The sequence below is a fragment of the Hakea prostrata genome, chromosome 9, assembly GCF_041222555.1.
Source record: "Hakea prostrata isolate BN-2017 chromosome 9, UWA_Hpros_2, whole genome shotgun sequence".
NCBI classification, from domain to species: domain Eukaryota; kingdom Viridiplantae; phylum Streptophyta; class Magnoliopsida; order Proteales; family Proteaceae; genus Hakea; species Hakea prostrata.
In genome coordinates this window covers 41,839,403-41,867,098 of record NC_142608.1, presented here as the reverse complement: position 1 = coordinate 41,867,098, position 27,696 = coordinate 41,839,403, and the positions used below count along the sequence as shown (strand labels likewise).

The window sequence follows — 27,696 nt, the reverse complement described above, 5'->3', positions numbered from 1 at the left end:
TTAAGTCTTTATACATCTTGGTGCTTCCAGGGTGTATCGTGAAGATCGACTGGTGTGCTTCCTTTAAAATTTCTTTCTTGATTCCTTCATCAGCAGGCACACAAAGTCTTCCTCTAAACAATAAGGCACCATCCATAGATATACCAAAGTCAGGATCCGAATCAGGATTCAAAGAAATCTTCTCGATCTTCTCCTTAAAATCCATATTAGAACCTTGTAGAGCAACAATTTGTCTCTAAGGGTGGATCTCGCCGTCATAGCAGACAAAACAACTTCCGAACCTTCAGGGACAACTTCCAAACCAAAATTCGAAATTGAAGACATCAGAGGTTGACTCAGAGCATTCAAGTCCAGTACTTTCTTCTGACTTTTCCTGCTAAGAGCGTCCGCACCCACATTCGCTTTACCAGGGTGATACTGAATGTCACAGTCATAATCAGAGACTAATTCCAACCATCTTCTTTGTCTCATATTTAACTCCTTTTGGGTAAAGAAGTACTTCAAACTTTTATGATCCGTGAAAATAGCGATCTTCTCACCATAGAGGTAATGTCTCCAAATCTTCAAAGCAAAGACAATAGCGGCAAGCTCTAAGTCATGAGTGGGGTAATTCCGCTCATAAACCTTCAATTTCCGGGAAGCATAGGCTACGACCTTACCATGTTGCATCAGAACGCAACCCAAACCAATCTTAGACGCATCAGTGTAGACTGTCAAACCACTGGAATTATCAAGTATAGTTAAAACCAGAGCACTTGTCAATCTAACCTTCAATTCTTGGAAATTCTTCTCACAAGCGTCAGACCAAACAAACTTCTCTTCCTTTCTAGTCAGCTTAGTCATAGGAGCAGCCAACCTAGAAAAATTCTCAATAAACCTTCTGTAGTAGCCTGCCAAACCAAGAAATCTTCTTATTTCCGTTACAGTCTTCGGTCTTTCCCAATTAGTACTTGCTTGTACCTTTTCGGGATCAACACGAATACCTTCAGCAGAAACCACATGGCCGAGGAATACCACACTCTTGAGCCAGAAATCACACTTGCTAAACTTAGCGTAAAGCTTCTTTTCTCTTAGTCCTCGCAAAGTGAAATCTAGATGCCTTGCATGCTCTTCTTCACTCTTCGAATAAATTAGGATATCGTCAATGAAGACTATCACAAACTTATCGAGCACATTGTGAAGGACTCGGTTCATGAGATCCATGAACACAAGCAGAGCATTAGTCAATCCGAAAGGCATAACTCGAAACTCAAAATGACCATACCTTGTTCTAAAAGCCGTCTTGAAAATATCACTTGACTTCACTTTCAACTGGTGATATCCAGACCTTAAATCAATCTTCGAGAACACTGCTGCACCCTTCAACTGATCAAAGAGATCATCAATTCGGGGCAACAGGTATCTATTCTTAATGGTCAACTTGTTCAACTCACGGTAATCAATGCACAGACGCATACTACCGTCCTTCTTCTTAACAAACAAGACAGGAGCTCCCCAGTTATTCATTCCTTAGCTCTGTGTCTAGCAGAGCCGTTTGTGATTAAGTTCATCGACTGACTTAGCCTTCGGAGGTGGACTCCCGACCCCAGCGGTCGGGCCACATCTGACGCTTTCGTTTTGTAGGTCATTCCAAGGAGATCTAAGGGCTGAGCAGATTTTGGACGCATCAGTAATGTAGAAACATAATCAGTGGCTTTGGGAGAGACGATGGTACTGATGGAGAAGTTTGATTTCGAAGGGATGCTGAAAGCGATAGAGGCGTATAAGGTTGCTTACATGCCGGTGTCGCCGCCGCTTTTGGTGGCGTTAGTGAAGTCGGAGTTGGTGGATAAGTACGATCTCAGCTCACTGCAGTTGGTGGGAAGCAGTGGTGCTCCGCTCGGGAAGGAGGTTATCGAACGGTTCGCGTCACGGTTTTCAAATGTGCAAATTGGACAGGTAACGGACTAACGGGTCTACGACATTGCCTAGGGCGGCGTCGGTGTGTTCGGCTCTGTTAGGGTTTTCGACCTGCGTGACAAGGAGCACACCACCATCATCTACGACATCCGCTTTCCCACTCTCCCTGTCGTCGAGCTGCAGAGGCACTAGGCCAGCATCAACACTATCGCCTAGGCTCCCCACAGTTCTTGTCACACTGTAGAGCCGGCGACGACTCCCAGGCCTTGATTTGGGATCTCTCCTCCATGGAGCAGCCCGTAGAGGGCGGCTTTGATCCCATTCTTGCCTACACTGTTGGGGTTGAGATCGAACAGCTGCAGTGGTCCTCGTCCCAACCCGATTGGGTTGCCATTGCCTTTCTACCAAGCTCCAAATTCTCAGGGTTTGATTAAAGATTTGAATCATTCGTTCGCATCGCATGGTCTGTCTTAGAATAGACTTGCCGCTCGGACTTGTTATTGTAATTAATAAAACTTTAAGGGATTAAAGTATGAGAAAAAAATCAATATTTACAATAACCCCTTATTTTTTTTAATCTGGATCGTTGATTTTTTTTCTTCTGATGACGTGGCTCAATTAGAGCCGTCAACAGCAGAAGGCAGCTGCTGCCGCAAACAAAAATCCGTAGTATAAGTGCATAATTTATGTATCTCCACATCGTTCACAACGGAGATAACCAAAAAAAAATTTGCAAAATTTAAAAGGGGTAAATGCAACAGTTCTTTTGCTCTTAATGTTCTTAATTTATTACAACTGTACAATTTTTATTACCAAAAGTAATTAAGGGGAAACTTTGATTCAGCTGTGCTCTAATCTACTTCTTGCCTCCCTATCTGGTGGCGCTCCGAAATCCATGATTCCATTTAAAACGCAAAAATCGTCAAGGGGTGAGTTCCTCCAACTCGTCAGGAGAAAACAAGTACATTCAAATGCACATGTTGTTGTCCTACATGCCATCTCTTACATATATGTGATGCAGGTCTCTAACTTTAATAACATGCTTTAATGAATACCAGTCCTTAGGGACAGTCTCTTAGTCCACAAATAAAAATAAATAAATAAATAAAATAAAAAAACGGCTAGGGATATAGGGTAAAGGCCAGACTCCATCCCACAATTAGGGTCAAGGGATATTACGTCTACATGTGGCTTGTCATCCCTCATTATCCTCACCATCCACTCATCATGACCACTGGCATTGATTGACGCTTGTCAAGACTTAACTAGCCTAATGCAAAGTCTCTACTCTGGGTGCACTATATGGCTTGGGGATATCACCCTCAAACAACCTGCTATATTCACTTGGCTCCCCTCACCATTCTAAGAGTACATATCCTCAATCACCCGCTATCTTGGACATATACCTAACAATTCTATTCCACTACCTTAAGCCCCACTATCTCGGTAGTGCTATAAATGGTACACTAGAGTACCTAGTGTCCCCTCACAGCTCTCATTTTGTCTATTGGGCAACCAATGGTACCTGTCACATCCACCCAGCCGGTACCCTATCTGGCCACCCAGCCGGTACCCTATCTGGCATACCCGGGAATGTGATCCACAGTCCAAGGATCAAGTGTGAAATCCAGCCCAAACCTAGCCCGGGATACCCTATTTGTTTTGGGATAAAGAAAGACTTGTTTAATGTTAGACCTTGAAGTTGAACCTTGATTTCAATGTTGTTATCCTTGAAAGCCTTAGGAGGCCATGTTCGGCCTTATCCTTACCCTGACTCGGCCAGAAATTGTATTGTCTGTAGATCCAATGATCCAAAGTGGTGGGAGAAGTCCTTGTGTACCCTTTTGGTTGATGATTTGGTGTCGGAGCCCAAGCCCATGGACATTGACGATGATGCCCCTCACTTGAGAGCATTGTCAGTGTTAGTGTTGAATCTGTGCACCGAAGAGGGGTGAATTAGTTGAAATACCTAATGAACTCCTCTGCACAATACAAAGGTATTGCCTGAAACTAGACTTCTTGATGGACTTGTAGGAGAAAACTCCATGCAATTTGACCCCGTATAGCCCTCCAAATCCTTGTCCGAAGTTGCTGAACTATGTCTGGCAAATCCTGCTTGCGCATCGAAGAAGGTAAGCTTATTTGGTGGACCTAATGAACTCCCATGCTTGATAAAAAAGTATTTCTAGAAACTAAACTTCTTGATTGACTTGTAGGAGAAAACCTCACTCAATTTGACCTTGTATAGCCCTCCGAATCTGCATCCGAAGTTGCTAAACTATTCCTAAAAATTCTGTTGAAAATCTGTTGGTCGATACTGTTGGTCGATACCATCAACCAAGAGCATCGACCCAAACAAGCCCAAAATCGAGAAAAAGGTGCTTTTTGGATATTCCTTCCTCCTTTTAAGTGAAACCTCGAACCTAAATCATTATTTCACTCATTTCAACATCTGAGAACGTGGGAAAGCTCCTCTAAGCCTCCTCCTTGGCTTGGGTGATGATTTTCTACAAGAATCATTGTCTCTCTTCTCTAATCTCTTCTCCAAGGTATGTAATCTCTCACTCTCTCTCTAATCTACTTCTACCTCATCTTGTTCTTGCTACTGAGTTCGTGAAGAAGGTGCTGCAACCTTGCAACCACCTCTTCTACAAGCTCTTTTGCTTTGATTAAACCTCTCTTCACCCTTTCCATGCTATGATTCTCATACATGATGTTCTTGCTTTATTATTTTAATTTTTCTCTTCTTTACAACATGAATTTGTCTCTTAATCTGATTTTCTCTTTCAATTAGGTCTGATTATATCTTAGTATGTATCTCTATTCTGCTGCTCATCATTCTATTAATTGAATTCCTAAGTTCTCTTGCAATTTCAATTGATTCCATTGAAGAACATGATTCTTGCAAGTTTGAACCTAGGACCTCAATTTGGGGGTTTTCAATTTGACCATTGGATCATGTTAATCCTTGCTACATAGCCCAACAAGGTTGCTGTCAGAAACTTTTGCCCAGTTTTGATCCGTTCGATCTCCGATTGTTTTGATTTCTTCTCTAATCCTTCATGTATGTTTGTTTAGGGCTTTAAGACTATAATTGGACCATTCTCTTATGACTTCGGATCATCTTCTTCACAATTTGAGGTAAGGACGGTTATTGCCATATAACATAGACTGTATGACTTTTACACTGTTGTTGGTAACTTAGTAGACTTAACTTAATAGTTGATTTTAGACATCATATGACTACTGTAGTTACCTTATGACAGTAGCACCATGCTTAATTACTTGGTTTATCATGTTTACTTATTCTTGTCATTTATTTATACACTGTATTATGAGATGTTATGACATGTTTTCAATATGATAATGTATTGTTGATATGTAATGGATGGAAATAAGCATGTGATTGCTTAGGTATGATTTGGGATTGGGGAGTGCCCTACTGGTACTTCTGTCCTTGGACATCAGAGGGAATAGTATGGGATGTTCTCCGAAGATGGCCATCGACGCTTTCCTGGATCATTGGATGACATACATAGGACTTGTCTAGATGTATGGCTAGGATGTCCCTATCATATCAGACCCGATTCAGAAGGGCATTGAGACCAAACGACCCGTGGTAGTAGTGTGGATTTGTGGGCGCTCAAGACCGGTAACCACTCCGTGAGAGGACATAAATTGAATTGCGGATACCTGGAAGGGGCCATTTATTGGTAGGGTTGCAAATGGCTAGACTTGGGCTCACGAGCACTCAAGACCGGTGAAATGATCCGTGAGGGGACGTGAGAGCTTCCCGTTTACCATTCGTGGATGACCAATAGGGTTGATGAGTCCGGTGAGTAATATCCGTGACTCTAGTGTGAAGGATACCGGAAAGGATCCCGAGAGGGGAGGAATGGACGTATCTAGAACTAACAAGATATGATTAAGTAGATGACTTGCATTGGGCTAGGCTATACCTTGACATGCGCCAATACTTAGACCAAATGGTGATGTGAGAGAGTGGTGACCGAAACCCCCAACCATGGATTTGTCCGAGAGGGATGCAGGACCCAATTCCCCCCGGTGATGAGTGACTAAGACTACCTAAAGAAGTATGATACTTTGACTTAAAGCATGTATACCATAGAGACCAGCATACTTAGAGTTAGAATCATATTTGCATCTTACGTCTCATATCATCTGCATCATTTCATGATTGATATCATATGGCTTATGTATTATGGAATAACTTTCCTTGCTGAGTTCTTTTGAACTCACTCCTTTTTGCAACATATTTTGTTAGACTTTTCTGCAGGTAATCCTACTGTTGACTGTGACGGTCAACACTTTGAGGACGAAATTGGTGACTCATACCACTTTGGCTACGGTGACTACATCTGTGAAGGCTATTAGTTCAAGACTCATATTTGTCAGGAGTAGACCCGGCCTGGCTTAGTTTCTTATGATTATGTTATTGTGGAGACATTGTATAAGTTAGAAGAAACTATAACTTAGTTGCTTACCTTTTTATTTCCCTTCTTTGAGGATCTGGTTGTAACCTTTACCTTATTTTGATCTACCTTCCGCACAGTTGTCTTTTGATTTGGTACTTGTTATTCCGCACTCTGATGTTCTTTGTGATCCTTCTGTGATCATTTCTTAACTTTTATTATTAGATTACTTGAATATCATAAATTGTTATTGCTTTTGATTATATTATTGTGCTAAGTGGATATGATCGTTCCTAAACTGGATCTGTTGGGCTGTGGATCACTCCCGAGTAACCCAGATAGGATACCCCCTGGGTGGATTTAGGGCGGGATGTGACATCAAGTGTCACATCCAACCAGTTGATATCCTATCTGGCATACCCGGGAATGTGATCCACAGCCCGAGGATCAAGTATCGAGTGGCCATGCCTCCCACATACACGATAACATAATCACGAACAGTAAAATCAATGTTTTAAGCAAGTAATAATTAGATCAAAATGGATAAGAAAAGATAATCAAACCAGAGTGCGGAAAATTATAAGGTATCAAGTACATATAAAGGAAATTCTCAAAAGGGAGAGAGAGCGATCAGAAGTCACTCCCTCAGTTGTAGCGGAAAGTGGTTGATTAAGTTCAATTACAAACCATAATCAAAGAGTAAATCCACAAAAGTTACATGGCATATCCAAGTTCCAGAATGACAAAAAGGGCCTAAGCTAAGGTTTCCTCCTTCTTGTATAAAGTGTCCTCGTATGTGTACACAAAAGAAACCAAGCACGGCTTCTCCCAAAACAAGGTCGGACTAACTCTAGTACGGAGGGTAATCACCCTCAGCACCTTCACCACAATCTTCTTAATAGCCAGGACCTTCACCATAGTATGAGGGATCCTACGCTGCCTCATAGTAGGAGCCATCGATGTCTTCGGTACCTGCAGATATGTCTAACAAAACAATTGCACAAAAGGAAATGAGTTCAAAGAACTCAGCAAGGCGAGTCGTTCCACAATACACAAATCATACGATACAAGTCACAATATGATGCCAGATGATATGAGACAATAATGCAATATGATTCTAACTCTAAGTATGCTAGTCTCTGAGGTAGACATGCTTTAAGCCATAGCACCATACTACTTTAGGTCATCTGTCACTCCCCCTCAATCATACATGATATCTTGGGTCTGTCGGGGTAATTGGGTAAAGTCCTCATCAGAAACCATGGTTGGGGATTTGGTCACCACTCTCTCACATCACCATTGGTATAAGTATTGGCGCATGTCACCACAAAGCGGAGCCCAATGCAAGTCATCTACTCAGTCGTATCAAGTAAGATCCGGATACTTCCCCTATGGCACCGACCAACTCGGTTCTGTATCCTTCACACTAGAGTCAGCGTATCCTATGGCTACAACCAACTTGGACTACGGACTCATCAACCCTATTGGTCATTCAAAAATAGTAAATGGGAAGCTATCACGTCCTCTCATGGGTTGGTTACCGGTCTTGAGCGCCCGTGAGCCCAAGTCTAGCTATTTGCAACCCTACCAATAAATGGCCCCTAACAGGTATCCATAGTATGATCTGTGTCCTCTCACGGAGTGGTTACCGGTCTTGAGCGCCCATCAAATCACACTATTACCATGGGTTGTTCGGTCTCAATACCCTTCCGATTTGGGTCTGATACAACAAGGATAGTCCTAGCCATACATTTAGACAATCCTATGTATGTCATCCAATAACCCGGGAAAGCGTCGGTGGATACCTTCGGAGAACATCCCATACTATTCCCTCCGATGTCCAAGGAGAGAAGTGTCGGTAGGACACTTCCCAATCCCAAGTCATACTTAGTCATTCACAAGCTCAATCTCATCATATCATACATGATCAATAATTCACCGAATAAACAAAGGCATAATATAACATGATCAATCATATGTGTAATCGTAAAGAATAATTAAGCATGATATTCCGAATGACATGTAACATACTATTATTGATATAAAATGCATACAATAGTCACACATGGCTAAGGAATACATTAATGAAGTATATAAAGTTTCCAAAGTAGAAATAGATTCGCATAATCAGCGTACTTGGGGTAACAATCGTCCTTACCTTAATCGAGTCGGAAATAATACCAATAATCACCAAGAATAGTCCAAAAGTTAGTGTTTGTACCCTAGATAACATATAATCAACATTAGAGAAGAAAACAATCGAATCGGAGGTCAAACGAAGCAAATCGACCAAAGACAGAGTTGCTGTCATATCTTGGTCGACTGGCTGGTCGACTGTCAGTCGACCAGAGCAAATAGTAATGGGCAGAAATAAAGATTTGGCCTGAAACTGATCTTCCAGTGCTCCGATCGATATGAAACTTGGAGGGCATGATTATGGCAATATGGGGACACTACACACTAGATATTATCATGATCCAATGATCCAATTGTGAATACCCTAATTGAAACCCTATGTTCTATATGCTAAACATCATGTATTGAATTGGAATTGATTGCAATTGCAAGAAATGAAGGGATGATAAGAACTAATTTAGAATCATGAATCAACAGTAATTCAAACCTAGCATACCTCTACACATCAGTTTGAATTAAAGAATAGGTTGAAATGAAATAAATCATGGGATTGCAATGTAAGTAATCATAATCACAGCAAGAATGAAGTGAGATTGATGGAAATGAAAGGGGAAGCTCATGGCCAAGTGTTTGCAAGGTTGTAGAACTTCAACTATGGTCCAAAGAGTAGAAATTAATAGGAGATTGAGTAGATCGACCAATAGTATCGACCAAAACATAATCTGCACGAAAACAGAATATATGGCCCACTCGTTTCATTTCAAAACACTTCCACTTTGTTCTTGGCTCTGGGGAAAAGTTGCTCTTAAGGTTTCTAAGGGTTTTAGGACTGATTCAAGGCTTCTACAACATCATATTAGCTACATTGATCATCACACAAGTAAGTCATCCATTCCTTTTCTCTTTTCTTGCATTTTCAAATACCATGATATGATTTTTCTTCAAAAATGCAAAATGCTTGTTGCTAATGGTTAGAATCATGCCTATGGATGTTTAGAAACATGTTCCCATTAGTTTACAAAAAAAACCAAGCATAGAACACAAGATTTCACACACTTTGGTTCCAAAATCACTATTCATCTCAAAATTTTCCCAACTTTGCAAACACTTGTCCCATTTTTAAACCAAATTGAATTTTGATATGAAACCAAGTCCCACATGACCAATTTACCATGGGGAAGGTGTTCCCACACTTGGTTCGCCGAAAATCCAACTTTTGAAAAATCACAAAACTAGCCCAAAAAGGATTTTTTTTTTCTTCTTCCTTCTTGCTGAATTTTCTCTTCCACGGGGCCAAAATGGTAGATTTTCACCAAACAAACCATCCCAGCATGTTTATCCAAGTCTCATGCACATGCTAGTAGGTTCGAATCGCAGTTTCGCAAAAATTTAAATTTTTCAAAAAATTTACAAAAATGCCCTTCATCTAACAGTTGCATACAGGGGCCTACTAATCAAAATGAAATTTGTAAAACCCAGCCCTAACCTTGACCCGGAAACCTTGTTATTTGTAGGTCCAGTGACCCGAAGTAAAGTAAGAAGTCAGCTTTGGGCCATCCCAGTAGAGGACTTGGTGTCTGGCTTTGAATCCATGAAAGTTGATGATGAAGTTCTATTTATGGAAACTGAATCTTGATGAAGATCTGATTAGTTGATGGACTTGGAGTGCTCTCTATCTTGGTTTGAAGGAATTTCTACCAATTAGGTAAGTCACTTGACTTGTGTGCAAAACCCCTTTAGGATTGGATTTGATCTGGGCCTTCAATTCCCTGTTTTGGTCTTGCTGTCAGCATTGGTCGACTGATTGGTCGAATTGGGGCCAGTCGACCAATCCACTCGACCAATGAGTGCTGTCTTTGGCAATTAGGTTGTTCTTGCTCTATTTAAGTCCAATCTCGAGTCCACTTCGTATTTGCTGCCTCCAAACTCTCTGGAACGAACCAAAGACCTCTGCAAGTCATCTCCCTTGCATCCTTGGTGTTTTCTTGACGGATCTTCGTCGAAACTCTTCTTTTTGCATCAAAAGGTATGTCTACTCTCTCTTCTTCTCCTCCATCTTTGTTTTTCTTTCCTTTCTGAGTTGAGACAGTAGAAGAGATGCTGCATTCTCTATTGCAAACATCTCTGAACATGTTCTCATGATCATCCTAAGGATTTGAGGCTAGAACACTGATCTTAACCATGATCATTGCAAGCTTTTGAAGGAATCATGATCAAACCATGATCTAATCTTGTTAAACATCTGATTTGAATTCTGATCTCTTTGGATCTTCTATGATTGATCATGTTAGTAGTTAAATTACTGTGTTTTCCTTCCATGATCCATAATCTATCAATTTCTAGTTGTTCTCTTCTACCATACTATGTGTTCTTCATGAAGCATGATAGTTACATATATGGTAGGTTTTATTTCCTTATTTAGATTTATGCTTCTAAGCCTTGTTCCTTGAAGATCTAAGTATGTTTTCATGATACCATTACCTGAAGCAATGATCCATCCTCCTATTGTTCTTGTCTTTGATTTCTATTTCGAATTCATCAAGATCCATGGTTGATCTAATTATGGTAACTTTTTGTTTCCTAATTTGGATCTTGATATCTTGATTTGATTGGTGTTTTGAGGTCCCCTATATGTTAGAATACTGCTGATGTAGTTTACCCCTTGATTAGTACCCTTTTGAACCACCAAATTCGGATTTCATATCTTAAAACTCTGTTTTTTTTAGGCTACTGTCTGCATTGGTCGACTGATTGGTCGATGGCTGGGCCATCGACCAATCCACTCGACCAATGAGTACAGCAACTCCAGAATTGGTCTGTGTTGGATGTTTTGGTATCTTTTCTGTTAGGGATCTTTCCTAATATGTTGTATATACTTGTTTAGGACCTTCTTCTCAAGTTTGCCTAGATCTTACTTGATTTCTTAGGATTCCTTTGCGAGTTATAAAAGGTAAGGATGGTTATTTCCTTAATTACATAGATAGCATGAATCTAGTTTCTATATTTGAATATCATAGATATGATTCCTAAATTAGATTCTTACAATGATATACTACTGTTGCATAACTTTGATCACAGTAGCATTACTTATTCATATTGAATTGATTCATGTATGATTTACTTACCAATGTTATACAAGTGATTGTAATTATTGATTTCTTTCCATATATGAAGTTACCATATATGTGATGATATGAATTGATGCATGTGTATGCTTAAGTATGGTTTGGAAAGGAGAGGTGTCCTTTTGACACTTCTGTCCTTGGACTACTACGGGAATATTATGGGATGTTTCCGGAGATGCCCTCTGGACACCTTCCTAAACTGTTGGATGACATATCTAGGATTGTCTAGTAGTGTTTGGCTAGGATGTCCTGTTATGTCGGACCCTAATCGGAGGGGTATTGAGACCGAACGACCCGTGGTAGCAATGGGGATTCATGGGCGCTCAAGACCGGTAACCAACCCGTGAGAGGACGGGAATCACATTGTGGGGGCCATTTATTGGTAGGGTTGCATATGGTTAGACTTGGGCTCACGGGCGCTTAAGACCGGTAACCAACCCGTGAGAGGACGTGAGAGCTTCCCGTTTACCATATGTGGATGATCAATAGGGTTGATGAGTCCGTAGTCAGGGACTATGAGGACTCTAGTGTGAAGGATACCGGAAAGGATCGTCGGGGACGAGGAATGGAAGTATCTGGATCGACTTGATGTAACTAAGTAGAAGACTTGCATTTGGCTAGGTTTTACCCAGACATGCGCCAGTACTTATACCAAATGGTTGTGAGAGAGTGTGTTGACTTAACCCCCTGCCAAGGTTTGTCCTGAGGGATGAAGGACCCATTACCAATCGGCTGCTCAAGACCGGTGAAATGATCCGTGAGAGAATCCAAGATATCTTAAATGGTTGAGGATGTGAGTGGACTTTCCTAAAGAAGTACGGTGCTATGACTTAAAGCATGTCTGCCAATAGAGACCAGCATACATAGAGTTAGATTCATTCATTCATTGCTTGTCTCATATCATATTGCATTTATGATTGTTCTGGAATCCTGCCATTTATGTTATTATGGATTTTAACTGCCTTACTGAGTTTCTTTGAAACTCATCGGGTATACCTGATCTTTCTTGTCTCCACAGATTCATCATGCCCAGAGGAGGACAGAGAGCTAACAGAGGTCGAGGGCATGCTCCACGGCAGGAGGTTACTAAGGAGGACCTCTTCATATCACCTCAGGCAGAGTTCCTATATGAGCACTACTTCTATGACATACCGATCGAGTACGGGCGGTTGGTAGTCTTGGACGAGCTAGAGACCTTCCGGATCCGGGAGAGATTAGAGGTGATGGGCTGGCTACCTTTGTACACCATGCCATTTCCGGTCTATCTAGAGCTCATCAGGTACTTCTACAGTAACTTGACCTACCGATTCGAGGATGACCCGCGAGACGGTCCTCGGGTTGTCATCTATTCCATGGCCAGAGGCATCGAGATCATATTCTCTACTAGCGAGTTGGCTACGATCTTGGGGGTGCCGTCCGTACCGGACTTCCGTTGGTGGATTCCCCCTCCCATGGACATCTTAGAGGCTCTTCTTCCACACGAGACACACGAGGTATGCATGACTCTGTGGGATGATGAGGAGTCCTATATGCCCAGGAGTGGCACTTCTATGCAGCCATTAGCTCGAGTTATCGCTCGCTTCATCGGGCGAAACATCCTTCCGAAGGCAGGGCATCATAGCAGGGTGACGATTATGGAAGCATTAGTCATCTACAACATTTACACTAGAGTGCAGATAGACTTGGCTCACATCATGCAGCATGTCATGATAGACCGAGTTGAGTCCCCCGGGGTCAGGAACTTAGCTTTTGGTCGGGTCTTGACACGCATCTTCCAGTACTTCCAGGTGGACTTAGAGGACACACTGATGATTCTTGATATAGTGATAGGTGAGGACCTCTGTGCATGGTCGATCAGGAAGATGGGACTTCGTGATGCAGTTAGGTTAGATGATGAGGCCGACATCGCTGGGGGTGCCGAGGATGATGCCCCAAAGGATGGGGATGATGATGAGGATGATGACGACGGAGATGAGCGTGGAGATGATGATGGTCACGGTGAGGTTCCAGCTCAGGATGTTGATCAGGGGCATGAGGAGATTTCTACTCCACGATTATTTGAGGTTGGAGGTTCACCTCACCGGACTTTTGAGACTCCAAGTGCGGCTTCTCATCAGTCTTCGATTCATTCCATACTCGAGAGGATCGAGGCTCGACAGGAGGCTTTAGAGGCTAGACAAGGGAGGATAGAGTCATTCATGCGCACTCTAGATGAGAGGTTTGCACGACTCGAGGATGAGTTCAGATCGAGGAGAGATCAGACAGATTGTCGGAGCAAATCACCTAGATAGATAGCACTAGGAATTTCCTTTTTATGCTCTTCAGATGTACTTTCTTTCAGACTTGTAAAAATTTCTTATGTGATTAATGAGATCTGGTTGTTTTGCTTATATTATTGTGTCTTATTCCATAATCAGTTAAGTTTCATTTATTTAGTTACTAATCTCGGTTATCTATTATTCATCTCTAAGAGTACTTGAGTTACCTTTTGATCTGTAGCTCGGAATGTTCCATCATCGCTTTTGTGGTTAGGGTCTTACTGAACCTAGGGCCCTGATACCACTCTGTCACATCCACCCAGCCGGTACCCTATCTGGCATACCCGGATGTGATCCACAGCCCCAAAGATCCATAGTCCAGGGACCACACCATCCACATCGACGATAACACAATCATGAACAATCAATATTAAACTAAACAAAAAATCCAACTAAGGGACGAGTTAACAGAACTGAAGTCTTCGGGAAAGCAGATCTGCAGGCGAGATGTCCTCGAGGAATACTTTGAGACCGAGGAATTTGCAAAACTTTCACTGGCTATTGCCACTCCCGCTTTTAAGAGGGGATTACGTGTAGCCTTTAAGAAAGTATTGCAGCAGACTGAGCTTCTTTGTCCCAATGATCTAAAACTTCTTTTGGATCCCCAGATTTACGATGAACTCAAGCTGCCTCGACCGGATGGTCTTCCCGAACTCGAATTCTTTCCCTTTCCTGTTGCCACCGATTACATTGACCCTATTCCCGAGTTCCTTCCCAAGGAAGGAGTGGAAGAGGATAAAGAAGATGAGGAAGCATGTGTTCAGGAAAAGGTTGGAGAGTTTGAGGGTGACGATGCGGAGAAAAGTCTTGAAGAAGGTAGAAATTCCCCGACTGATACTGCTGCAGATGTGCAGGAGTCCCTCGAAGGTGGAGTTGAGCCAACCATTGAAGAGAATCTTCCCGGAAGCCCCTCTGTAAAGATTGACTGAGAATCCTCCAGCTTTAATTCCTCTTTAATCTATGTAACCCGTACAATGTAATCCCGTTTATCAATGAATTTAAAGATTTTGCTACTTTAGTTTTTCATTTGTTGCCGAATCTAATGATTCGAATAAACATATGGGAAGGACTCGAATGAGTGCTATCTTTTAAGAAAAAGATGTAAGTCCTTATCAAAGGTGCTAGGGAACGAACGGGAAGAACCCGAATTAATTGTATCTTTTAAGAAAAAGATGCAAGTCCTTTAAAAGGCATTAGGAATCAAACGGGAAGAACCCGAATCAATTGTATCTTTTAAGAAAAAAAAAGATGTAAGTCCTTTAAAAGGCGCTAGGAATCAAACGGGAAGAACCCGAATCAATTGTATCTTTTAAGAAAAAAGATGTAAGTCCTTTAAAAGGGTGCAAATGTAAATGGGATAGACCCGGATTTATTGTATCTTTTCTTAAAAAAGATGTAAGGCCTTGTAACAAGCGCAAGTATAAATGGGACAGACCCGATACTTATAAGGGCTATTGGTAGAACTTTCTTAAATTGGTGGAATTCCAAGAACGATCGATCGGTTTTCCACTTTCCATGTCTTTCTGTAAAATCCAGCTTTTACCTAACCTTGACCCGACCCGGTCATTGTTATGTTTGTAGGTCCAAAGACCCGAAGTGGTGGTAGGAGGGACTTATGGGCCCTACTGGTTGATGACGTAATGTCGGGATTCCAATTTATGGACATTGATGATGCTGCTCCTTCCTTGAGCACATCACCAGTGCTAAGTTAGAATCTGCACACTGATGAAGAGCGAGACAGTTGAAATAGCAAACGGACTCCTGTGCATAATCCGAAGGTACTCCCTGAAACTAGACCTCTTGAGTGAACTGTAGGAGAAAACCCCATGCAATTTGACCTTGTATAGCCCTCCAAGTCCGCACCTAAAGTTGCTGAACTATTCTGTAAAATTTCTGCAGAGATTGTTTTGGTCGATACTATTGGTCGATACCATCGACCAAAGGTATCGACCAACAAGTCTGCTGAGCCCAGATTTAAAGATTCTTGGAATATTCTTTTCTATTTATTTATTCCTCGAGACTGGAGCCCTATTCTCGCGTTTTTAACATCTGGGAACGTGAGAGAGCCTCCCAAGAACTCCTCCTTGGTAGTGGTGAAGCATCTTCTTCATCAATCATTGCCAACCACTCATTCCTACTTTCTTGCTCCACTTTAAAGGTATGACTCTCTCTCCTAATCACTTTCTCACTCATCTTTTCTCTATTTTACTGTTGGGACCATGGCCAAGGTGCTGCAACCTTGCATACACCTTGCCATGAACCTTCTAAACCCCATACAATGATGTTTTCACCGATATGACTATGATTGATTCACCTCATGATCATTGACTACACATTTCCATGATTTATAGCTTACCAACTTGCTTTATTCACCAAAACTGAGATGAAGCTCATGATTAACCTGATCCATACCTTGCATATGTGCTCCATGTTACTTCTAAATGATTCCCTACCTAATCCCCCATGTTTTCCCCTAATTTGCATTGAGATATAGCCAATGCCATGATCTACAACTCTTAACCTTGATATGTCAATTTGGGGATTTCCAAATGGACCATTGGATTATGAAAGTTTCTTGATAATTAGTGTCCCCATGTTGTGCTTAGACTATCCTCCAAGTTTCATGTCAATCCGAGACCCGGAAGACCAAATCTGGGCAAGAATCCGAAAAGCCAGCTTGCTGTCCTGGAATTGATTTGGTCGATACTATCGACCAAATGTATCGACCAATAGAGTTGCTTGTCAAGCAACTTTTGCCCGATTCGATTCGTTTGATCTCCGATTGTTCTGATTTCTTCTCTAACCTTTCATATATGCTTGTTTAGGACTTTAAGACTATTTGGGCCACTGCTTGTGATCTTGGACCATTCTCTTCTCCGATTCAAGGTAAGGATAGTTATCGATGTAATTACCTAGGATATGGAAATCTTGACTTGGTATTCCTAACCTAGTAAATATAGTTTCTATTTCATATTCTTATCGTGTTAGACTTGCTATATATGTCTTTTAACAGTAGCTTTGTGTTTACATTATATTACTTCAATGTTTTATCATGTTTATCAATTTCAATATATGATGACTTATGTCAATGTGATGAATTGAATGTTTATTATGACGTTGTATCTTGTGAACTGATATGATGAACTTGGGCATGTGATTGCTTAAGTATAACTTGGGATTGAGGGGTACCCTACTGGTGCTTCTGTCCTTGGACATCGGAGGGAATAGTATGGGATGTTCTCCGAAGGTGTCCATTGACGCTTTCCGGGTTATTGAATGACATGCATAGGATTTGTCTAGATGTATGGCTAGGATGTCCCTATCATATCAGACCCGATTCGGAAGGGCATTGAGACCGAACAACCCGTGGTAGTAGTGTGGATTTGTGGGCGCTCAAGACCTGTATCCACTCCATGAGAGGACATAAATTGCATTACGGTTACCCGAAAGGGGCCATTTATTGGTAGGGTTACAAATGGCTAGACTTGGGCTCACGGGCACTCAAGACCGATGAAATGATCCGTGAGAGGGACGTGAGAGCTTCCCGTTTACCATTTGTGGATGACCAATAGGGTTGATGAGTCCGGTGAGTAATATCCGTGACTCTAGTGTGAAGGATACCGGAAAGGATCCCGAGAGGGGAGGAATGGAAGTATCTGGAACTGGCATGATATGATTAAGTAGATGACTTGCATTGGGCTAGGCTATACCCTGACATGCGCCAATGCTTAGACCAAACGGTGATGTGAGAGAGCGGTGACCGAAACCCCAACCATGGATTTGTCCGAGAGGGATGCGGGACCCAATTCCCCCGGTGATGAGTGACTGAGACTACCTAAAGAAGTATGGTGCTATGACTTAAAGCATGTCTACCATAGATGACCAGCATACTTAGAATAAAGTCATATTGCATTATATGCCTCATATCATCTGCATCATTTTATGATTATCTTGTGGTTTATGTGTGGTGGGATAACTTCCTTGCTGAGTTCTTTTGAACTCATTCCTTTTCTGTTGCAATATTTTGTTAGGCTATTCTACAGGTGATTACTCTGATGGCACCCTCCCTGAGGCGGACCCAGATACCTCATACTACCATCCGGAGGCTGGCTACGTTGAAGACTTCGGTGACCATACCGAAGAAGATTACCAGGCGTACCAGGGTTAGCCCCGGAGTTGTATGGGAGCAGTCATGTTGGGTCTCCATGGTCCTCAACTTTGAAGAAGATATATTTATTATGGAGGAGACTTATGAGTAGTTACCCCTTCTTTTGTGACAGTATACTTAGAGGAATTGTAATAACTTTAACTTACCTTTATAACTTGAGACTTGTACTTAACTAAATTTTGACCTCACTTCCGTTTGGTGAAGGAGTGGATTCCGCCCACTTCCTTCTTAATTTATCTGATTTGATATTTATTTCCGCACTCTGATTATGTCTGACACCTTATTTCTGAATTCCATGATCATTTATTGTTAGTTTATGATTATTATCTGTTCATGATTGTATTATCGTCGATGTGGATTATGTGGTCCCTGAACTATGGATCTTCGGGGCTGTGGATCACATCCCGGGTATGCCAGATAGGGTACCGGCTGGGTGGATGTGACACTTTCAGTCGGTATGATCCCGGCCTTGTTTCTTTGTCTACTAGGTAAGGTCCTTCCCATGTTGGAGTTAACTTTCTTTGATTTCTCGGATCTGAAGCCCCAGTCCGTCTCAAAACCAGGTCTTCCGATCTGTACCTTCGGCCTTTGACCCGAGAGTTGTAGTGTTGTGCTGCTCTTTTTTGATACAACATATTATTTTGTTGTGCTCTTTTTCGGACTTCTTGCAAAAGATCTAAGTTTTCCCTTAGGCCTTGGTCATTCTGGTTTTCATCAAAAACGTCATATCGTAACGATCCAGCCAACACTTCTACAGGAGCTAAGGCTTCAGTTCCATAAGCTAAGCAAAAAGGAGTTTCTCCAGTTGGGGTTCGTACCGTAGTTCTGTATGACCAGAGGACACTCGGGAGTTCCTCGACCCACATTGCCCGATTATCCTCCAATCTCTTCTTGATCACATCAAGAAGTGTTCTATTGGTGACTTATACTTGCCCATTGCTCTGGGGGTAGGCAACTGAGGCGAATCGATGTTCTATATGGTATCGCATATAGAAGGACTTGAATCCTGCGCCTTCAAATTGTTTTTCATTGTCTATCACCAGGATCCGAGGTATCCCGAATCGTTATATTACCTTTTCTTCAAAAAACTTTTCCATCTATTTTTCTGTAATGGAGGATAATGGTTCAGCTTCGACCCATTTTGTGAAGTAATCTATTGCAACCACCATATACTCCCGGAAGCCTTCCGTAGTTTCCCGACAAGGTCCATTCCCCACATCGCAAATGGTGTCGGGTTAGAAACAGGCATCATGGGAACTGTTGGTAACTTTGGGACGTTAGCATGCTTCTAGCATTGTTCACACTTGCGGACATACTCAATTGCGTCTTTTTGCACTGTAGGCCAGAAGATGCCCGAGCGTAATACTTTTTGTGCCAACGCCCTTCCACCCATATGTGCGCCACAGATTCTCTCGTGGATCTCAGCTAGGGCGTAGCTCGCCCGGGATGGCCCAACACATCTTAAGAGAGGATCTGTGAACGACCTTCTATACAGCTGGTCCCCGATAATAATGAACCGAGCCGCCTGATTCCTGATTCTTTTTGCTTCCTTGGGATTAGTCAGGAGAATATCATCCCAGATATATGTGATCAAAGGTGTGGTCCAGTCTGGTTCCTTATTGATTTCAAAGGTTTCTACCTCCTGGATGCTTGGGCTGCTTAGTTCTTCAATATAAACTGTTGAGTCCAAGTTTTTGTAGTTGGCCAAAGACAATCGGGAGAGTTCATCTGCCTTTTCATTCTCTTTTCTGGGTATTTGTCGGTAGGTGACCCGATCGAATAAAGCCTGGAACTGTCCCACCTTGACTAAATACTTAGCCATTCTTTCATCCTTTGCTTCATACTCTCCCTTAATTTGGTTGACAACCAGTTGGGAATCACTTCTCACTTCTAATTCCCGAACTCTGAGGGCTCGGGCCACTCGTAAGCCTGCTATGACAGCTTCGTATTCTACTTCATTATTTGAAGCTTGGAAACTGAACCTTATAGCATAGCTAATGGTGAAGTTTTCGGGGCTACTGAGGGTCAGGCCTGCTCCCGATCCCGAAACACTGCTCGAACCATCAACGTGCATAATCCACAAGTCGGATACTCCAGTTGGTGCTGTTTGATTTTCCCTCTGCGGTAGAGTGCTTTCGACAACAAAGTCGGCCAGTACCTGAGCTTTTATGGCCGTCCTTGGTTTGAACTAGATCTGATATTCACTAAGCTCCACCGACCACCCGACCATCCTTCCAGCCACATCAGGCCTTTGAAGTATTTTCTTTAGTGGAAAATTGGTCGGGACTGTTATCGGGTGTGCTTGAAAGTAGGGCCTTAGCTTTCGTGATGCCATGAGAAGCGCTAATGCCTGCTTATCTACGTCCGGGTACCGTGTCTCCGCATCTATTAGCACATGACTCACATAATAGATCGGGTTCTGGATTGTGTCCCCTCTGACCAACACTGCACTAACCGCCGTTGGTGAAATCGCCAGGTAAATTGCGAGAGTTTCCCCATTTTAGGGCCGTGCCAAGACAGGTGTCGTCCCAAGAGATGTTTTGAGTTGATCAAATGCCCACTGGCATTCCTCCGTCCAAACGATGGTTCCCGAACTTGATGTGGTTTTCAAAGCCTTGAAAAAAGAATCGCACTTCTCTCCAGCCCAGGATATAAACCGATTTAAAGCGGCTACCCTCCCGCTTAAACACTGGATTTCCTTTATTGTAGCAGGTGGTGCCATCTCAATCAATACTTGGATTTTTTCTGGATTGGCCTCTATTCCTCTATGAGAAACCATGAAACCGAGGAACTTTCCCGAAAAAACTCCAAAGGCACATTTTTCGGGGTTCAAGCGCATTTGGTACGTTCTGAGTACATCGAATGTTTCTTCCAGGTCGGCCAAATGCCTTGCCCGAACCAAACTCTTCACGAGCATGTCGTCAACGTATACCTCCATGTTCCTCCCGATCTGCCGTTGGAAGATTTTGTTAACAGCTCTTTGATAAGTGGCACCTACATTTTTCAAACCGAAAGCCATTACTCGGTAATAATAGCTTTCCCGATCTGTCATGAATGAAGTGTGTTTTTCATCCTCCCGACTCATCAGGATTTGGCTGTAACCCGAGTATGCATCCATGAAGCTAAGGACTTCATGCTTGGCAGTTGCATCGATTAGGAAGTCTATCCTCGGGAGAGGGTAGCAGTCTTTCGGGCAAGCTTTGTTTAAATCTGTGTAGTCGGTACACATTCGCCATTTTCCATTTGCTTTTTTGACCATTACAAAATTGGCCAGCCAAGTTGGGCATTCAATTGGTTCTATGAAACCCGACTTCTCCAATTTTTCCACTTCGATCCTGATCGCTTCATGCTTTTCTATCGCGAAGTTCCTTCGTCTTTGGATGACCGGGATGGCACCCTTCTGTATCCAAAGCTTATGTTCTGCTACCCGTCTGTCTATCCCGGGCATGTCGCTTGCCGACCATGCGAAGATATCTGCATTATCGCATAAGAACTAAGTAAGCTCCTTCTTGAAGCTTTCCGGTTGCTCCGAGTCGATGAATGTTCCTCTGTCGGGAAGGGATTGACTAAGTTGTATCCTTTCCAATTTTTCTACGGGCTCCGCCCGCTGCATATTTTCTTCGTCCCGATCATCTCGAACCTCAACATTTAGAGCAACTCCCGAACCTTCTGGCCTACGCTTTTCCTTTAAATAATTGGTATAGCATTGTCGGGAAGCTGACTGGTTTGAACGGCATTCTCCTACCCCAGCCTCAGTTGGGAACTTTAACTTCATGTGCTTAGGAGATACGACTGCCTCAAGTGCATTAAGTGTCGGACGTCCCAGGATCACATTGTATGCCGACAACTCCTTCACGACCATGAAATTTACCCGTACCAGGGTATCTCGGGGTGACTTCCCGATCTTAAGATCCAAATGGATCGTTCCTTCTGCTACTGTAGAGGATCCTGCGAAACCATACAATGGAGTTGATGAAGTAAATCATCAGCCAATTTTAATCTCTTGAAAGCCTCATAGGAGATTAGGTCAATGGATGACCCCGTGTCAACCAACACTCGGTGAACTTCCCGGTTTGCTATTTTAACCCTGATTATTATAGCATCATCATGAGGTGCTATAACTCCCTCCAGATTTGCATCCGTGAAGATTATGGGTTCCGGACAGGCTGAATTTTGCCTTTTCTTAGGCAAGTGTACTGCCCCCACGAATCGGGCCTTTTGTTTCGCTTTCCTGATTGATTCCACCGTCGGACCTCCCATGATCACGTATACAGGCATTTCTTCCCGATCCGCCTTTTCCTTCCCCTTGTCTGCTTTTTTGACAGCTTCTTTCGGACTAGGGGATCAGCCTCTCTTTTTTGATTCGGGTGAGAATGTTCGGGACTTTCCCAATTCTTTTACATACTTGTCCCGTTTACCTTGCTGGATCAGTTTCTCTATTTCAAACTTCAGACTTCGGCACCCATCTGTGTGGTGGCCGTAATCTTTGTGGAATCGACAATACTTTGTCATATCTCGATCCTCTGGTGGTGCGCATAGCTTCCCAGGCCACTTTAACGAGCTTTTATCCCGAATGTTCATCAAGATCTCTGATGGCTTTGTGTTAAGAGGAGTATAACTCACTCTCTCTTGGTCACGCTTCCATTTGCTTTTTGATCTCTGATTTTTTTCATTCGGGGAAGCCTTATCTACATCCCGATCAGACCTTCTTTCCCGATCTGCTTTCACTCGGGCGTTTATTACTTCATAAACACTGGCCTGCTTCTGACATTTGCATAACAGCGTCCCATACTGTTGTAACTAATATATCCACTGCCGGTTCATACTGGTCAAACCAATCTTAGTTGAGTTCGATCGAGAGATAAAGGAAGGATGATCAGCGACATCCAAAGAAGAGTGATGATTCGACGGCTATAATTGAAAAAGTGTTATAAGCGGGAAAGCAAGTATAAAAGCGAGGGAAGATCCGAAAGAAGGTAAGTCTCTAGAATCAACCAAAACTCTAAGCTCACTCTGATTGAACTCCATTACTAGCATTTTAGAAGCTCAAGAGAGCTCTGAAAGACCACCGACACCATACTGACTAAATCCTCGGAGACGAGACGCCGATCAAGACGATTGGCTCCGTTTCTTACTGGTATTTTGTTTCTTTCAGGAGTGAGAGGTTGATCGATCAAAGAGCAAACCAGATCGAATCAAATCTGAGGAGTTCGGTGCGGAAAACTACGGTTCGAGGCGATCGGCAAAAATAGCACCAACATTTTGGCGCCGTCTGTGGGAACTCAGTTCAGAGCAGAAGCTATGGCTCAATCACCTGAGCGAGAGGAGGAATTACCGATAGAAATGGCGGAAACAAGCCAGAGGGAGCCAAGGAGAGTAAATCCAAAAAGAAGAACGAGAGAAGTGGTTCCAATACCGCAAAACCCAATGATGCAGACTCGACAGAGGCAGAGAATGGAGGATCACTCACCTCGTCCAACTGATCAGTTTGAAAGGCAAGAAAAACAGTTAGCAGATACATTGGCGACATCTCGTCCAGAGTTAGATCCAAATCTGATCGCTGAGCGGTTTGCGAGCATGCAACATCAAATACTGGAGACACAAAATCTGATGAGGGCTTTCATCAAGCAGATCGGAGTACATCCTGAGGAAAGAGTTCCGGTTTTATCAGCTGGAAGATCTCGAACTCTTTCCCGAGCAAAAGCGACCTCTGTCCCAAATTCTCATATTCAAAAGTCAGGAGGGAGCCGAAGGAGGTCATTTCTGAAGGAAGGATCAGGAGAGAGTGCGGACCCAAATTATATTCCACTAGAGACTGAAGATCGAGAATCGTTCAGAGATGATCAATTAAGTCATATCTGGAGCAAAAAGAGTAGAAGCGTTGGGGATTGGAGAGATAAGAATGAAACAGGAAAATCAGGAGATTGCAGATCTGAAATCTATGGATCGAAAATCAGTAAAATATTTCGCGTCCTCGATGATCAGATTCAGCGACTGGTGAACAAAGATGACGGAGAAAAAGTTGAGGAAATAATGAACCAAAATCCATTTGCTAAGGACATTATGTCAGCACCATTGCCGCGCAATTTTAAACTTCCAACATTCACGATGTATGATGGAAGCACAGATCCAATGGAACACTTGGCTCAGTTCAACTCTGTTATGATGCTGGCAGGTAACTCTGATGTTTTAAAGTGTCGCTCATTTCCATCTTCCTTGAAAGGATCTGCAACAACCTGGTTCTTCAGCTTATTACCAGATTCCATTAAGGATTTTAAGGATTTGACGAAAGTATTCTTGTCAAGATTCCAAAGTAGCATGAAAAGCAACAAAACTGTTGATAATTTAGCTGCAATCTGTCAAAAATCGAGAGAATCAGTTCGAAATTACATAAAGAGATTCAATTCAGATTAAAATTTTGAATGAGGCAGTGGCATATGACGCTATGTTCAGAGGCCTAACAGATGAGCATCTTTTGGAATTCCTGATCATGAACAAGCCGGCGAATATAGCGGAATTGACAACTCGTTGCAATAAGTATGCAAATATGAAGGACATTCTCCAAGCAAGAAAAGAAACTGACAACAATGGAGTTAAAAGGAAAGATGATGGAATTGGGAAATCTGATCAGAGAGATCAGAGAGAGCGAAGGAATAGCAGGAGTTTTTCAAGAAATATTCCTGATCGTCAATACAGAAGGGACATCCCAAGACCATTCCAAGAAAACTACTCTCCTCTCAACGCAAGAAGATCAGAAATTCTTATGCGAATTCAGCATCAGGGATTTATGAAATGGCCATTACCTATGATAGCAAAGGCGGATGAGAGGAATCTGAATAGATTCTGCAGATATCACAAAGATCATGGTCATGATACTGATGACTGCAGAATCCTGAAAAATGAAATTGAGCGACTAATCAGTCAGGGAAGATTGGACCAATTTGTTCAAAAGAGAAATGGGGGCAACAGAAGAAATACCGCTGATCAGCCGAGAAGGTGGAATAATCGAACACCAGCTAGAGAAGACCAAACCAAGGGAGATTTTCAGTGCAATTCTCCAGAGGAAAATGCTAAACAGCAGGAAAATCGGCAGATTCAACAGAAGCAGTCCCCCGTCATGACCATCCTCGGAAGTTTGGATTTAAATTAAATTTCAAAATCTAAGGCGCATGCCAGGTATGTAAATACTGTTGAATCTCATGTTACTTCTAGAAGAATCAAAATGATGAAGGAAATAGTCTTCACGGAGGAAGAAATGGAAGGAATTCAAGAACCACACGATGACGCCATTGTGGTGGTCATTGAGGTGGCAAACAGAGATATTCATAAAGTTCTGGTAGACACAGGATCATCTGTAGACATAATGTCTTACAAAGCTTTTCAGTGATTGAAGTTGGATACGGTCAAGATAAAACCTTGCAGCACAAGGCTATTTGGATTTTCTGGAGAGTCTACTTCGGTAGAGGGGACTGTGGAGCTAACAATAACACTTGGAACACATCCACAAACGGTAACTACAGTTACTAAATTTTTGTTAATAAAAAGTTTATCAGCATACAATATAATTCTCGGGAGACCAACGTTGAATACTATTGGTGCAATAATTTCGACAAGACATTTGAAGGTCAAGTTCCCAACAGAAGGAGGCATTGGAGAATGCAAATCAGATCAGAAAACTTCAAGGCAGAGTTATACAACCTTTTTGAAGGATTCAAAAGCACAAGGTAAGGCACTCACCTTTACTGTGGAAGTTACGGATAACAGGGATGAGGAAAAAATTCAAAGAGGTGAACCAGTAGAAAAGCTGGAAAAAATTTGTTTTGGTTTGGAGAATCCAGAAAAAGGGACCATGATAGGAGCTGATCAGAACAGTCAGGACAAGGAGCAATTGAGAGAATTTCTTCAGCAAAACGCAGATGTCTTTGCCTGGTCAGCACAAGACATGCCAGGTTTAAGCAGGGAAGTGGCGGAGCATTATCTATGGATAGATAAATCTATCAAGCCAGTGAAATAGAGACGAAGGAACTTCTCATCAGAAAATCATGATGCAATTAAAGTTGAAGTGGACAAGCTTAGGAGATCTCAATTTATTGAGCAAATTGAGTGTCCAAGATGGTTAGCAAATGTGGTAATGGTAAAAAAGCATATAGGAAAATGGCGAATGTGTGTAGATTACACTGATTTGAACAAGGCATGTCCCAAGGATTGCTATCCTTTGCCACGAATTGATCAGTTAATTGATGCAACATCAGGTCAGCAAATGTTGAGTTTTATGGACGCCTATTCTGGTTATAATCAAATTCTTATGAAGAAGGAGGATCAGCCTCACACGGCATTCATGACCAATCGGGAAAGCTATTGTTATAAGGTTATGCATTTTGGGTTAAAAAATGCTGGTGCAACATACCAAAGGGCGATGAACAAGCTGTTTGCTGATCAGATTGGAAGAAATATGGAGGTTTATGTAGATGATCTTCTTGTAAAAAGTCAATTTAAATCTGATCATCTAGTCGATTTAAGGGAGTGTTTTGATGTATTGAGGAGAAATGGAATGAGACTCAATCCTGAGAAGTGTGCATTTGGAGTTTCATCTGGTAAATTCCTAGGTTTCATGGTCATGCAGAGGGGTATTGAGGCAAATCTAGAAAAAATCAGGGCTATCTTAAATCTTGACCAAAGCCCGGAGAGAGCTTGCAGATATATCTATCTTCTTCAAAGGCGGCAATAAGCGCGGTGTTAATCCGGGAAGAAGGTACTGTTCAAAATCCTATCTACTTTGTAAGCCATACATTGTTAGATGCAGAATCTAGATATCTGGAATTTGAGAAACAGGCTTTCACCTTAATAATAGCAGCCAGAAAGCTCCGACCCTATTTTCAGGCTCATCCAATTATTGTTCTTACCAACTGGCCTTTAAAGAAAATATTGCATAAGCCTGATATGGCGGGGAGAATGGTATCATGGGCAGTAGAGTTAACAGAACATGATATAGATTATAAACCTAGAACTGCGATAAAGGCACAAGTTTTGGCTGATTTTATTGCTGAAAGTATTTCATCACCAGAGGAGGAAAAAGATTCTAGTAAGGTATCTTCTGTGTGGACCTTACATGTAGATGGGTCAAGTCATTCACAGGGATCAGGAGCGGGGGTGATTTTACAAAGTTCGTTCGGATTTGTAATTCAAAATGCACTTCAGTTTAATTTTCATGCTTCAAATAACGAAGCAGAGTATGAAGCTCTTATTGCAGGATTACGACTAGCTAGATCCCTCTGTGTTCAAAGTAGTGAAGTAAAAAGTGATTCTGAGCTGGTGGTCAGTCAAGTCACGGGAGCGTATGGTGCGAAAGATGATCGAATGGTCAGTTATCTTAAAAAGGTATCGCAATGTAAGGAGTGGTTCGCACAATTCTCAGTCACGAGGATATCTCGAAATCAAAATAATGAAGCAGATTCTCTGGCAAAATTGGTATCCGCAAAGTCTATTTCTATTCCACAAACTATATATTATGAGGAGCTAGATATTCCGGCATATTCAGAATCAGAGATAATGGAAATTGACCCAGAGATATCTTGGATGGATCCTATTATACAATATCTGAAGGATGGTATTCTTCC

The 27,696-nt window shown here is 42.2% G+C and overlaps 1 protein-coding gene across 1 annotated transcript; it reads right to left on the bottom strand.

The window, feature by feature from the left end:
• Positions 1-19,367: 19,367 nt before the first annotated feature.
• LOC149005254 (uncharacterized) lies at positions 19,368-20,153 on the bottom strand. The gene has a single exon (XM_089135825.1). It carries the CDS (start codon positions 20,151-20,153, stop codon positions 19,368-19,370), a length of 786 nt encoding a protein of 261 aa, XP_088991951.1.
• Between the last annotated feature and the right edge of the window lie 7,543 nt (positions 20,154-27,696).

What these genes read in the sequence shown, in the direction of transcription:
- LOC149005254 (XM_089135825.1), bottom strand. Translation starts at nt 20,153, where the DNA reads ATGCACGTTGATGGTTCGAGCAGTGTTTCGGGATCGGGAGCAGGCCTG.